Source organism: Otolemur garnettii, unplaced genomic scaffold, assembly GCF_000181295.1.
Source record: "Otolemur garnettii isolate 467f Iridium unplaced genomic scaffold, OtoGar3 scaffold00161, whole genome shotgun sequence".
Classification (NCBI taxonomy): Eukaryota; Metazoa; Chordata; class Mammalia; order Primates; family Galagidae; genus Otolemur; species Otolemur garnettii.
Window position 1 is genome coordinate 26,810 of NW_003852556.1, and position 14,728 is coordinate 41,537.

General features: G+C 40.0%; 1 protein-coding gene across 1 annotated transcript in view; it reads right to left on the bottom strand.

The window, feature by feature from the left end:
* Positions 1 to 2,691: 2,691 nt before the first annotated feature.
* Positions 2,692 to 14,728, bottom strand: part of CHAMP1 (chromosome alignment maintaining phosphoprotein 1) — a 13,047-nt gene continuing 1,010 nt past the window's right edge. Inside the window, exons 2-3 of the mRNA XM_012811515.2 lie at positions 9,622 to 9,731; positions 2,692 to 5,429 (exon numbers count right to left, since the gene is read on the bottom strand). Coding sequence (XP_012666969.1) covers positions 2,919 to 5,375 — 2,457 coding nt within the window. The 5' untranslated portion in view covers positions 5,376 to 5,429; positions 9,622 to 9,731 and the 3' untranslated portion in view covers positions 2,692 to 2,918. The remainder of the gene's footprint in view (positions 5,430 to 9,621; positions 9,732 to 14,728) is intronic.

Here is a 14,728-nt window from a genome sequence, read left to right on the forward strand (position 1 = left end):
AATAATAATTTGTGACGGAAAGAAAACTAATACACCATGTGATCACATAAACAGTATGCATGAGCAGGGTATGACTTCAGGAATTTTTAAAACTAGGGCTGTAATTCAACTTAAAAAGAAACCCCTCCTTGTTATATGCTTACAGACCTGATTTGATAAGCATCCTTCTGTCTTCATCTAAAATAAAGTTATAGAATCTATACCAATATTTAATCTGAAGGCATGCATTATCTGCTAAAGTTCAAATTTAAATTGGTGACTTAGAAAACAATGACATCAGGTCCATAAGGTAGAGTAAAAAAGATGGTATAATTTTCATTCCCTTTTGCATTGTGCAAAATCACTAGATTGAAGAGTTTATTAAAAATATTTGTGGCCGTGTACAGTGGATTGCTTGAGCTCACGGGTTTGAGACCAGTCTGAGCAAAAGTGAAACCCCATCTCTACTAAAAGTAGAAAAACTACCCTGGCATGATGACACATGCCTGTAATCCCAGCTACCTGGGAGGCTGACGCAAGAGGATTGCTTGAACTCAGGAGTTTGAAATTGCTGTGAGCTACGATGACACTAAGACACTCTACCCAGGGTGATAGCTTGAGACTCTCAAAAAAAAAAAAAATGTAATCACAGGGAAAGAAAACGTACTGAGTTGGTCATACTGATTAGAAAAAGATGCAGGAGCCAAAATTATCCAGTTAAATTAAGGACTAAAGAAATAGCACAGCTCACCCTAATCTCAAAAGTAAAAGGAGAAAGAAGTACCAAATAACAATGAGGTGAGCCAAGGACACAGTTGTTTAAACTAGTGTCGAGGCCTTATGAACTAACTACACATGCAACTTCACTACTTGCCCGGGCAATGCATCCCCATCCCAGATGGCAAGTCATGCGATCTAGATGGCTCCACCTGGAGCAAAGGATGGACTGGTCTGCATCAAAAAGGGTGAAAACCTAAGGAAAATATTCTTTGACTGAACTGATTTGAGACTGGGGGATTTGGGATAGTTTCTGGGGGAATATAGGTCCTTTTGTTCTTCCACTAACAGTTCTAGTCAGCATAGATGAGGAAAAGACAACTACATATTCAAGCAAGATGTCTTGCCCATCCCACCTGATGACATCACTGCCCAGGACAAAGTTCTTCTCCAGGTGCCAAGTAACCAACAGCAGCAGCTGCTCACTGTGCTTTACTGCCTGTGCTGACCAAACTGAAGCTTTCAGACTGCACCCAGAACAATCTAATTATCAACTACTTCCAACTGGCATTTTAATAGGGACACCCCCCTCCAAACAAAACGAAAAACCAGGCCAGCTACAGTGGCTCACACCTGTAATCCCAACACTTGGCAGGCTGAGGTGGGTGGATTGCCTGACCTTACAGGTTTGAGACCAGCCTGAGCCAGAGTGAGACCTCATCTCTAAAGATAGCCGGGTGTTGTGGAGGGCACCTGTAGTCCCAGCTACTTGGGAGACTGAGGGAAGAGAACCACTTAAGCCTAGGAGTTTAAGGTTGTTGTGAGCTATAATACAACGGCACCCTATCAAGGGCAACAAAGTGAGACTCTGTCACAGAAACAAAAACACACCAAAAATCTGGTTTTTGTTCAAAAATGTCTGCAAAGAGCTAAATTAAACCCAGTACAGTGTCTCAATTCTGGCTATGCATCAGAATACTGTGTGACACTAAATGTCTTTAAGAGAAGCACGCATGATAGGCAACAGCTGGGATTAAATCACTCTTAATATGCTAATGTGCAGGGGTGAGATTTTCCACTTGGGAGTGCCTAGTATACCATGTTTCCCTAACCTTTCTGGACCACAGAACTCAAGGAAAACACAGCTCAGTAAACACTGCTCCAGATGTAAAAACCAGTATGTTAAAACAAGTGGAAACAGGAAGTGGAATTTGGATATTGCACAATTAAATCACACAAAATACATGTGAAAGCACTGACATGAAAGCCTTTAATTTGATACACATTTGACAAAATATTTAAGAATAAAATAATCCATGAACAGGTACAAGGTATTTACAGTAACAGAACTGTGATAAACATAAAATTTGTACAATTCTCAAAAAGAAACGACTATAAAATTTTCAATTGTGAATCTGGAAGACTTTCCGTTCCTACTCATTACTCTGGTCTAACGCCCTAACAGCTAATGCCCAGGAGTAGGACAAACAAGCTCAAACACATTTGGCAATTAAGGACCATCTATCATTGTGAGCTGGCAGGAAAGTGAATGGCCAGATCTTAGAGTAAGATACAGAATGGAAGACTCCATTAAAGACAAGGACAAGAAAGACCTAACTAAAATCACACTCACTTTTCTCTTAGTCTCCTGTAGAAGGGTGCAAACTATTTTAAACACTTACTCAATTTTCCCTATTAGCAAAAACCCGCAACCCTGAGACTCCAACTTTCCATGACATAAAAGCTAATAAACACCTAAAACTGTTTAAGATTTATAAATTAATTTTATAGGATCAAACAGAAAATTGAGAACAAAATTTTTTCAAACTTATTTTTCATGCCTAATTTTAAACATTCCAATAATTTCTATTATTTGAAATTAGTTTTACAAACAAATACTTCAACTAGATGTGTTTAGTACAACTTGCTCTTGATTGTTAAATGGAATGCCTACCTCTTCATATTATTCAAATATACTTAAATGAAAAACTTTTATCCATCTGGAATATACAGTAGAAATTTATTGATTTACAAGACAGCCACACAGACAAGAGGCCATGAAAAAAATAACCAAATGCTTGTCCTTTGTAACACAACTGAGAGAGGGTACATCATACACACTAATAGCTACTGATCCAACTATGCTATTTCATCAGCTTTACTTTCAAAGAATGGTTTCAACAGACAACTTTATATGGCAGGTATTTACATTGTGTTTAAAATCAAATCTGCTGCTCTTCCAGTGAGGGTTCAAGAGCTTCCATTAGCTTTTTATTTGCCTCTTCATTATGACGGCTTTGGCAATGAGTTAAATGTTTCTTAAAGCCTCTTGGGAAATTTGATTCAAAATTACAACGTGGACATTTAAGTAAACTTTGCCCGTGGGCTGCTACGTGATTTTTAAGGAGAGATTCCAAAAGAAAAGCCTTTCCACAAATTGTGCATTTGTATGGGCTATGAACATTATGTTTATTAACCAAATGATGCAAAACAGCACCTTTTTTCATAGCACGACAACAACAAATTTTGCAATAATACTTTCCTTTTCCACGCTTCATGTATTTTGCAATCTCCTCTTCAGAGATGAAAGCTTCTTTTTCTTCAGTAAATTGTAGTACATTTTTGAACTGCTCTGAACTACTCATGTCCACTTTGTTTTCTTTGCTAAAATCAATAGACTCTACATCAACTTGCTCCTGATCACTGCTTGATTCTTGGCCTTTAATATCTATTGTATCCAAATCTGTTTTTATGTACTCACTGCTACTAAGCTCAGCATCTGAGTTCTCCTGGTTGTCTTTCTTGAGCTTCTTTGAGGAAGGAAATAAAGTGTCTTCTAAGAGTTTCTTAGCTGTGACCCGTTCTTCCTGAACCAAAATATCACACTTTTGATCATCTAGGGCATCTAATTGTAGTTCATCACTAAGCTCAACTGCCTTCTGAGATTCTGTGAATATGGCAGATTTGGAAAGTTCAGGGAAAAGGGCATGCTTCCGAGGCTCTGGAAAAAGAGCACGTTTTCGTGGTTCAGGAGAAGCAGGACGGGCTGCTTTGGTAGACTCAGGAAACAGGCCAGGTTTTCTAGGTTCAGTGTCCATAGAAAGAACAGGCTTCCAGATATCTGAGGCCACTTTGGGGGACTCAGACAGCCCAGAAGGACCTGGTTTTCGGGTCTCAGGGAAGACGGTGGATTTCTGAGCTTCAATAAAAAAGGAAGACTTCCAGAGATCAGGAGAACCACCACGAGAACCTTTCTGGGACTCAGGAAAATCAAGTGAAGCAGGAGAGGTTTTTCGCTGATCAGGAGAAAGCTTCCAAAGGTCTGGTGACCCTGAGGGTTTCCTGAGCTCTGGAGATCCTGCTGGACTACGGATCTCCGGGGACAGGGGTGGGCCTGGCTTGCGGAGTTCAGGAGACACTGGGGGAGCTGCCTTCCAGGGTTCAGGTGACAATGTGGGAGCTGTCTTTCGGAGTTCTGGTGGGCCAGACTTCCAAGACTCAGGAGATGTAGGAGGAGTTTTCCAGGAACCAGGTGAGACTGATGAAGATTTCCAAGATGCAGGTGACACAGAGGGAGTTGCTTTCCAAGGTCCAGGTGATACAGAAGGAATTGGTTTCCAAGGTCCAGGAGACACAGAGGGAGCTGGTTTAGCTGGCTTCCAAGGTCCTGATGCTGCTGCTGCTGCTGCTGCTGTGGGACTAGATTTCCAAGACCGAGGGGATCCAGGTGGCCCTGGCTTCCAAGAACCTGGTGACACAGCTGGGGCTGGTCTCCTAGGCTCTGGGGAGACAGCAGGGAATGGCTTCCAAGGTTCAGGAGACTCTGATGGGGATGGCTTCCTTGGCTCAGGGGAGGCAGTCCGGGCTGACTTTCGAGATTCTGGAGATGCAGTTGGGGATGGCCCCCAAGGTTCAGGGGAAGCAGCTAGAACTGGTGACTCTGGAGAGGTGGCTGAAGGTAGCCCCAATGTTTCTGGAAAATGAGAGTGTTTCTGGGGTTTGGGATTAGTAACAGTAGCTTTTACTGGCTCAGGAGATACAGGAGCAAGCTTCTGTGGTTCTGGAGAAGGAACAGAGACAGCCTTCTGAGGTTCAGAAACAACAGGGACTGGTTTTGGAAGTTCAGGAGAAGAAATAGGGGCAGGTTTTGAAGGCTCAGAAGAAAGAAGAGGAGGTGTCTGTAGCTCAGGAGAAACAGGGGCAGGTTTCTGAGGCTCCAGAGGAATAACAGTAGGTTTTGGTGATTCTGGAGACAAAACTGGGCCAAGTTTCTGTGTTTCGATGCAAAGGGCAGGTATGGGTTTTGAGAGTCCCACTGCATTAGAGGGCATTTTCTGGTGTTCAGGAAGAGGAGGGCTTTTCACAGGGTCTGTTTCTTTGTTCAACTGACCTTTTGGTTTATCATTCCATTTGTCTGGGGATGCATGTTTAGATGTGATATGATAGTACACATTAGAATACATCTTGCTGGTGAAGAAGCATTTATGGCAGTGAAATAACTTTGCACTTTTCTGGTAAAATATCATTTTACCTAACCCACCAGCATCCATTTCATCACAAAATTCTGGATGGATGGTACCCATGTGGATTTGGACATTTTCATAGTCTGTGCCTCTGAAACTGCAGTGGTCACATTCCAAACGTGCTGATGGTTTATGAAGTTCTTGTAATACTTCCATTCTTCCTTCTGTTACAACACACACGATTATAGTCTTTTAAAACTTTCAATATTACTGCAAAAAAGTAGAAATAAATTATTTCCATTAAACAATTTTCAGTAAAATGCTATTCTACTACTGTATGTTTTTGAGTCTAGAATGGTGTGTCTTATTACAAAATATCCCTAAAAAGGTTACGAAGAAGGTGGGTGCGGTGGCTCATGCCTATAACCCCAGCACTTGGAAGGCCAAGGTGGGTGGACTGCTTGAGCTCACAGGTTTGAAACCAGCCTAAGCCAGAACAAGACCTCATCCTAAAAAACAGCTGGATGTTGTGGAAGGTGCCTACAGTCCCAACTACTTGGGAGGCTGAGATGAGAGAATCGGTTAATCCCGGGAGTTTAAGGTTGCTGTAAGCTATGACACCACAGCGCTCTACCAAAGGTGACAAAAGTGAGACTGTCTTTAAAAAAAACAAAACAAAACAAACAAACAAACAAAAACACCCCAAAGGTTACGAAGAGAAAGGCAGTATAGAAATACTTTTCACTGAGTCCCAGGCACTCTGCTAGGTGTTTTACATCTATCATCTCATTTAATCTTTCTAGCAATATTACTCAAGGTATTATTTTCATTTGCAGATGAAGAGGCTCAAGTCCAGAGAACTTACGTGACTTCTCTGGTCCAGGTTGTATGACCACCAGTGACTCAAGGTTGACTCTAGAACCCTCTCTCATATGTGCTTTATACTTTGACTCTCAAACTCTTGAATCCACAAGTCATCAGCATAAAGATGAGTAAATATCAAAATTAAATCTAGGCTATGGAAGACTGATCAAGAAACTTTTAAAAACTTTAAAGAAAGCACTTAATAGACTAGATCCAGCTATGAAAAGATGGCTTTTTTTTTAGACTTGAGGCTGGCTTGATTTGTTGTCAATATCTTCTATGTTTTATCCATCCCAATCTAAAGCATTTTATTCATTCATTTAATAAATAGTTTTGTGTTCTGTCTGTTCTAAGCATTTAGGTTTAAAGCAGTGCCTGGCAATGTGGTGTTTACATGAGTTGGGAGGTAAGAGTACAAACAGAAACAGAGACAGTCTCTCAGTGAAGACCCCTCAGAATAAGAAACTCCAGTAGAGATCCTGGAAGCTGTAGGAAACTGAAGGATTAAAGAGGATACTTTTGAAGCTGGAACTTAATTGCCAGAAAGATGACATTTTAAAATTTTAAGCCAGTCTTATGATAAAAGTAACAGAAATTCATCGTTAAAAATATACTCATTTGGCCAGGCGCAGTGGCTCATGCCTGTAATCCAAGCACTCTGGGAGTTAAATACCAGGCAGAGCAAGAGCAAGACTCCATCTCTAAAAATAGCCAGGCATTGTAGCGGGCACCTGTAGTTAGCTACTCAGGAGGCTGAGGCATAACAATCACTTGAGCCCAAGAGTTTGAGGCTGCTGTGAGGTATGGCACATGGCACTCTACCCAGGGCGACAAAGTGAGACTCTGTCTATTAAAAAAAGTACACTCATTCACACAGTACCAGATATTCACATAGTTATCAGTCCCCAGTGTACCTGTCACTGAAGAAATGTTCTAAGAAATGTCACAAAGAAATGTTCTTTGTGATACAAATCCGCACACTCACTAACCGGAATAGGATCACATTAAACATATTACTTGGCAATTTGTTTTCATTTAAGAATTCATCCAGGATATTTTTACATAAGGAATAAGCGCTACATTTCCTTGTACCTAGTTTTCCAAGTGAGGGTATTTCTGCAGGGAAAGTTCCTAGAAATGGATCACCTGGCTCAAAGGCCATTTGCATTCAACAAAGAGATGTTTTACCAAACTCTTGAGAACTTGTAGTGTAGGCAGTTCCCAAGTTACAGACATCCAACTGGCATACAATTCACATTTATGAACAGCGGCTAATGTATCTGTTCCAACTTATATATAAATTCAACCTAAGAACAAACCTACAAAACCTATCTTGTTCATAAGCCAGGGAATGCCTGTATGACTTAACTACATATTAACAGCATATACATGAGAGACAATCCCCTAACCCCCTCACCAACATGGAGTATAACTAATGTTTGCTTCCACTTAGGTAAAAACCAGTATCTCACCATTGTTTTAATGTGCTTTTCTTTAATGAGCAAGACTGGACATTTTCCCTTATTAGCCACGCATCTCTTTTCCTATGAAGTGCTGGTTCATTTTTTTTGTCTGTTTTTATTACCAATTTGTAAACAGTCTTTGTATATAAAAAAAAATCAGCTCATTTGTTGAAAATGTTTTCCTAGTTTATCATCTGTCTGCACTTCATTTATGGCAGTCCTTTTATATGTGTGTTTATCACACTCAATTGGTTTAAAAGCTTAATACTGTCTTCCCTTATGACTTAGGTTTTAAAACATGTTTTCCTACTTCATTTTTTTTTAATCACTTAGTGTTTTTTCCTGATTCTAACAATTCATTCATTCTTTTTTTTTTTTTTTTTTGAGACGAAGCCTCAAGCTATCCCCCTGGGTAGAGTGCCACGGCATCACGCTCACAGCAACCTCCAACTCCTGGGCTCAAGCGAGTCTACTGCCTCAGCCTCCCAAGTAGCTGGGACTACGGGCGCCCACCACAACGCCTGGCCATTTTTTGGTTGCAGCCATCGTTGTTTGGCGGGCCCGGGCTGGGGATTCGAACCCACCACCTTAGGTGTATGTGGCTGGCGCCTTAGCTGCTTGAGCCACAGGCGCCGAGCCAATTCATTCATTCTTAACATGTGTATCTTTAATCCACATGGTAGGAATCCAGCCTATTTTTTTAATCCAAAATTAGCTGTGTCAACAACACTAACTACACAATCCTTTTTTTTGAATCTTGTGAAATGTTCCATTTATCCTTTACTAAATTTCACACATACAGATTCTACTCTGGACTCTTAATGATCCTTCAACATTTCCATCTCTATTTTCCACCACTTTCCCCTTCTATCTTAAATTGGGTATGCTATTCTCTGCTTGAGATCCAACAAAGGCTAAAACAGATTCTATAACTTATATTGACTGTACTCAGGGTGGATCACAAAATCTTTTCTCGTTAAATTACACTCCATAACTTACCAAAGTACCAGCCACTTCTACGAAAATGCAATGTGCTATGTGCTAATGGTAATGACTGAGTAAACATATATATATTTTTTACTGCTCTTCAAAAAATAGCACAGATCAGAAACATAGTTTCCCTTTTGTTAATTACAACATTAATTTAAAGAATTTAATAGCATCTCTAATTTTGATAACTTGCTTTAAAAGATGTTATTACTAACAACATTGTCTCCTATAATCTATGTAAGTATGTCATTTGCCCCCCTCCTTTTTTTGGTCTAAAGCAGCAGTTCCAAACCTGTGGGTTGAGACCCACAGGAACTGTATTAAAGGACCGTGGCATTAGGAAGTTGAAGAAACAAATGCTTTTCTTCATAAAGTATTAATTCCTGACTTACCGCAGGAGTCACCCTGCCTTTTACAATACTGTTTTTAGACATAGAAGAACTATAATGAAGAAAAGTAAGTATTTTAATACTGAACATCAATCTCTTAATGAATTAACCATCTACCTCAGAGTACAATATTCAATAAGACTACAAGACTTTAGAGGAAAATGGAAGATGTGTCTCAATAACCCCATCAGGCCACAGGTGGCTATAACAAACAGCTAAGCTCACACTGAAGAGGGTTATGTCATATCAGGCATCAGAACAGAGATTAAAGGTACAGGCTTTTGTGTCAGACTCATGATTACAGACTCATCCCTACCCCTGTAATGTCCTTTAATTTTTCAGGCCAATCTCACACTTAAAAAAATAATCTCAAAAGAATGCTACAGAATTTACTTCTTATACTCCAAATCTACCACAGACATGTACATCTAGCACACATTCATACATCACTGTACATAGGCACGTACATGTTTGTAGTGTTTCCTCAAGAACTCCAAGCATGGGTGGTGCCTGTAGCTCAAAGAAGTAGGGCACCAGCCCTGTAAGCCAGAGGTGGCAGGTTCAAACCCAGCCCCGGCCAAAAACTGAAAAAACAAACAAACAAACAAACAAAAGAACTCCAAGAATTTAAAAAATAATTTCTCATCATATTCTCCTAAGCATTAAAAAAAATGACAAATATTAAAAAGTCTAAGACTAATACATTTAAAGTGATGTAGAAAATAAAGCCCAGCATGCTTTCTCTACTAGACTTACCAGTAGTCTTACAAGACGCTTTAGAAGTGGTCTTTGAAGGCCAGGCAGTCTACATGGCTATTTGATTAAACCTCTAGTAAATTAAGAAGAACAAAGATGAGTAGTTGAACCTAGAAAAAAAGAAAGAAAAAAAGAATGATTAAGAAAACTATACCTTTATGATAATTTGTGCCCCTTATAATGGAATCCTGTGTATTTCTCTTGTCATCCCACTCCCTCCAACAGTGAGAGGGTTCCAATACATGATAAACATTAAGTTCGTGTGTAAATTACCCTGTATAATAAGCCTGTTCACCCTGTATAATAAGCCTGGATACTTTATTTATTTTATTTTTTGAAACAGAGTCTCACTTTGTAACCCTTGGTAGAGTGCCATGGCATCATAGCTCACAGCAACCTATATCTCTTGGGCTTAGGCGATTCTCTTGCCTCAGACTCCTCAGGCCCACCACAATGCCCAGCCATTTTTAGAGATGGGCTCTCACTCTGGCTCAGGCTGGTCTCGAACTCATGAGCTCAGTCCATTTACCCACCTTGGCCTCCCAGAGTGCTGTGATTACAGGCGCAACCCACCACGCCCAGCCCTGGATGCTTACTTTAATGAAATGACACCAAAAACTACAATAGATCCCACCCCTAATACTGCCCATGTCTTACTTCCCTTTTATAATCCATATAGAATCATAGAATCATGCTAGGGTAATCAACCCCACCTTACACAGTCTTGGTACCCTAATCCATACATTTACTTTTCTGGTGAACACTCAAAAGACTACTAGGGTAACTACAGACTGTAACAACTGGCAGACTTTCATCAACTGTCAATAGAACACAGCAGAGCAGCAAATTAACATGCAGTGGAAGAAAAACAACACAGTCAACAGGACCAAGGGGTAAAAAAAAGAACTAAGGGAGGATGGTGGTGTCCTGACAGGGAGGAAGAAAGGATAGATAGATCTGCAGAGTGACAGCTCTGGTCTCTTCCCTTCCCATAACCATTTCAAAGAGAAGCTTCAGGGCCTGGGTAAGTTTGTTGACAAGATACTTGTGATCACCATATACATTTTATAAATTCCAGTGTGCTCATCTACCCTTCCCTCTATTCCCTGAGCTTTGTCACTGCTTCAGTTCTGGCATGAGATCTCCCTGACACTCTCCCTTCCTTCCAACCCATTTACCAAGCTGCTACCAAAGTCATCTTCCAAACATAAAAGCCTAATGTGACTTGCTTGCTCATAATTCCTCAAAATACCTACAGTATGAACTTTGAACATGCCAGACAAAGCTCTTCACAGTCTGGCCTGTGACCAGAATGCTATTCTCAAAATGCTGACCTACCTGAAATAGCTCTTCAAGCTTCTGGGCCTTTGCCTAGGTATTTCCTATACTTTACACTACCTGCCTCTCCACCCAGCCCTCAGGCAAAATTCCTTCCCGTGGCAGGACGTCTTTTCAAGTACAGTCCTCCCTGGGTATATGCAGGATTGGTTCCAGGCTCACCCAAATATACCAAAATCTGGGCATACTCAAGTCCCATAGTGTGTCCTGTGGAACCTGCATATAACAATGTCAGCCCTCCATATACACAGGTCTCGTTCTCAGGTAGACCATATAGTTCAAACTTCGGTTGTTCAAGGGTCCACCGGACTGGCCAATTCCCTACTCCCTCTCATTCTACTTTGTACCCCTAGCTGTGCACACACTTCCATTGTGGCTATCATAGCAGGCTGTGTGCGTTCAGAGAGGAAGAACTATCCACTCATTCATTCTGTAATCCTAGCACAGTCTGTGCTCAGAAAGCATCTGTCAATTCTAACATTCTCTCATGAAGACTGGAGACCCAGTCTCAAAGTCACAGGACATTAAAACTACCGCAGACCATCTACTCTCAGAATCATGAGATTTGGAGACTGGAGAAGACCTAAGAGACAATCTACTTTAACAACTTCAATTTATACAAGTCAAAGAAACTCAAGGCTTTCATTAAATAGTTTGCTGAATATCAAGCAAATGACCAGCTTCTGATGACAGAAAAGGTTTTGCCTATTTGCCCAGGTTCTTTCTAGATATGATCAAACTAATACAGTAGAATTTAGTACAATTTTTAAAAGTCTGCATAATAAGTCAAAATCAACAAGATGAAACTTCAACATTTAGAATCCACATATTAAGTGCATAAACACAGGACTATAGAAAACTGCATGCCATATTCTGAACTGGACAGAATATCCCAGTAGATCACTACACCTGTTCTTCTAAAGGAAGGACACTTTAATAGAGTCTCTAACAAAGGAGACAACATAGAAAAGCAAGCAAGTAGGATGCCCTTTAAAAACATCTCATTGGCTCGGCGCCTATAGCTCAACCGGCTAAGGCGCCAGCCACGTACACCTAAGGTGGCAGGTTCGAATCCCCAGCCCGGACCCTCCAAACAACAATGACGGCTGCAACCAAAAAATAGCCGGGCGTTGTGGCGGGCACCTGTGGTCCCAGCTACTTGGGAGGCGGAGGCAGGAGACTCGCTTGAGCCCAGGAGTTGGAGGTTGCTGTGAGCTGTAATGCCACGGCACTCTACCCAGGGGGACAGCCTGAGGCTCTGTCTCCAAAAAAAAAAATAAATAAATAAATAAAAATAAAAACATCTCATTTTGGGGAGAAGGAGGGGAAGGGAGGGGGGAGAATGGGTGGAAGGAGGGTAATAGGTGGAACCACACCTGTGGTGCATCTTACAAGGGTACATGTCAAATTTACTAGGTGTAGAATGTAAATGTCTAAACACACTAAGAAAATGCCATGAAGGCTATGTTAACCAGTTTGATGAAAATATTTCAAATTATATATAAAACCAGCACATTGTACCCAATGACTGCATTAATGTACACAGGTATGATTTAATAAAAAATAAAGTAGAAAAAACATCTCATTTATGAACACAGACATTTAATTTCAAAAGGGGAAGAATTATGAATATGAAAGATGTCCAAGAAACAGTAAGTGGGAGCTAGCAGGAAAACAGATTACAGCTCTCAACAGTTTTAGGAACTACTCCATCATGAACTAGAACAAGACACTCTGTCAGGTAGAAGCAAGCCATAATTAGAAGCATATTAGATAACCAGTATAGATAGTACTATAGGGATCCACAGAGGACTTGAATCCAAACTTTTTTTTTTTTTTAGAAGACACATGGATCCTGAAGAAGAATCCAAACTCTTCATTTTACAACTCAGAAAACTGATGCAGAGGAAGAGAACTGACTTGTTAAAGATCATAGTAAGATCAGAAGCAGCAACACAAGACTGCATTTTCCTGATTCTGGATCTCTATTCTAATACAATGCTTTCTTCCCCACAGTTGCTAAATGATCTGCAGGGATGTTACAGAACTGAGCTCCAGAATTCAGCTTCCAGGCAGAGCCTATACAGCTTAGACTGCTTTCAGTTTTTAAGATTCTAGCAATTTTTCTTCCTAAATTTCAAGGCTCCTAACTATAAAAGTAATTCCAAATTGTTGACATTAATAAAAATTTCTCACTCTACTTTTTGCTTCTACAGACCACATCTTCTGTCTAAAAAACTAAGTTCTGATCACTGGAGCTCTCTACCCAGTCTGTTTCAACACGATGCTATTCCAATTGATATATCACACCTACTTTCCATTTCCCATTCAATTTCTTCCTTGAAGTCTAACACTATGGATTGTCTTTTAAAATACACTTGATGTTCAGCTTTTTTTAAAATTAAAATTCAATACACAGAATTAACATTTAATACATGTTTAAAGCTAGATGGATTCTATAGCCATATTAGTATTTGTGTACTTTAGCTGATTTTTACAAAATACTTATTTTTTGAGTTTTATGTTTAAAGAAAAATTTAACAGAAAGTACAAGAATTACTATACACCTTCCACCCTCTCCAAGAGTTTTTCCTATTACAGACTGAGCATCCCTAATGTGAAAATCCAAAATCCAAAATGCTCCCAAATCTGAGACTTTTTAAGTGCCAATATGACCTTCACTGAAATTTTCAGTTTTTCTGATTAGGAATAGGAATGGTCAACCAGTAAGTATAATACACATATATAGAAACCTGAAAAACACTTGAAAGTCAAAAATATCTTTGGTCCCAAACATTTTCAGATAAAGGATACTCAACCTGTATTAACACTTTGCATTAGTGTGAAGACATTTGTTACAAATGATGAATGAATATTATTATTAAATCCACAATTAACATGAGTCATCATTCTTCATTTTGTACAGTTCTATGGGTTTTGACAAATGGATAATATCATGTATCCACAATTACAGCGTGATACAGAATAATTTCCACAAAAATGTAACCACTTTGCCTCATCAGCCTTGTTCCCTGCATTTTCCCCTTCTCTCTATGCCTTTAAAGCGCTGGCAGTGTTTTTTTTGAGATGCTCCAGCTAGAGTGCATAGCTCACAGCAACCTTAAACTCTTAGGCACAAGCAACCCTCCCGTGCCAGCCTCCCGTGAAGATGGAATTACAGATGTGTGCCACAATACTTGGCTATTTTTTGTAGAAACAGTCTCACTCTTGCTCAGGCTGGCACATTAAACAATTTTTAAAAGCACAATTTAGTGACATCGTAAGTAATTCAAAATGTTGTGCAACCATCACCACTATGAAGTTCTAGAGTTTTTTCACCACCACAGAAACCCTGTATCTATTAAACAACTCCCATTCCACTCTTCCACCAGCACTGGTAAGCTCCTTCCTACTTATATTTTTGAGTGGGATCATAGAGTATTTGTCCTTTTTTGTCTTATTCCACTTAATATGTTTTCAAGGTTGACCTATATTGTAACATGTACAAGAATTTCATTCCTTTTTAAGGATCAGTAATATTCCATTGTATGTATATTCCACAACTTGTACATATACACCACCACTGTTGACAAACAACTGAACTGTGACTAACACTGCTATGAACGTTTGTGAACAAGTATCTGTTTGATCTTGGCTTTCAATTCTTTTGGGCATGCACCTCGGAACCGCACTGAGGAACCAAGGTAGGCTCGGCGCCTATAGCTCAACCGGCTAAGGCGCCAGCCACGTACACCTAAGGTGGCGGGTT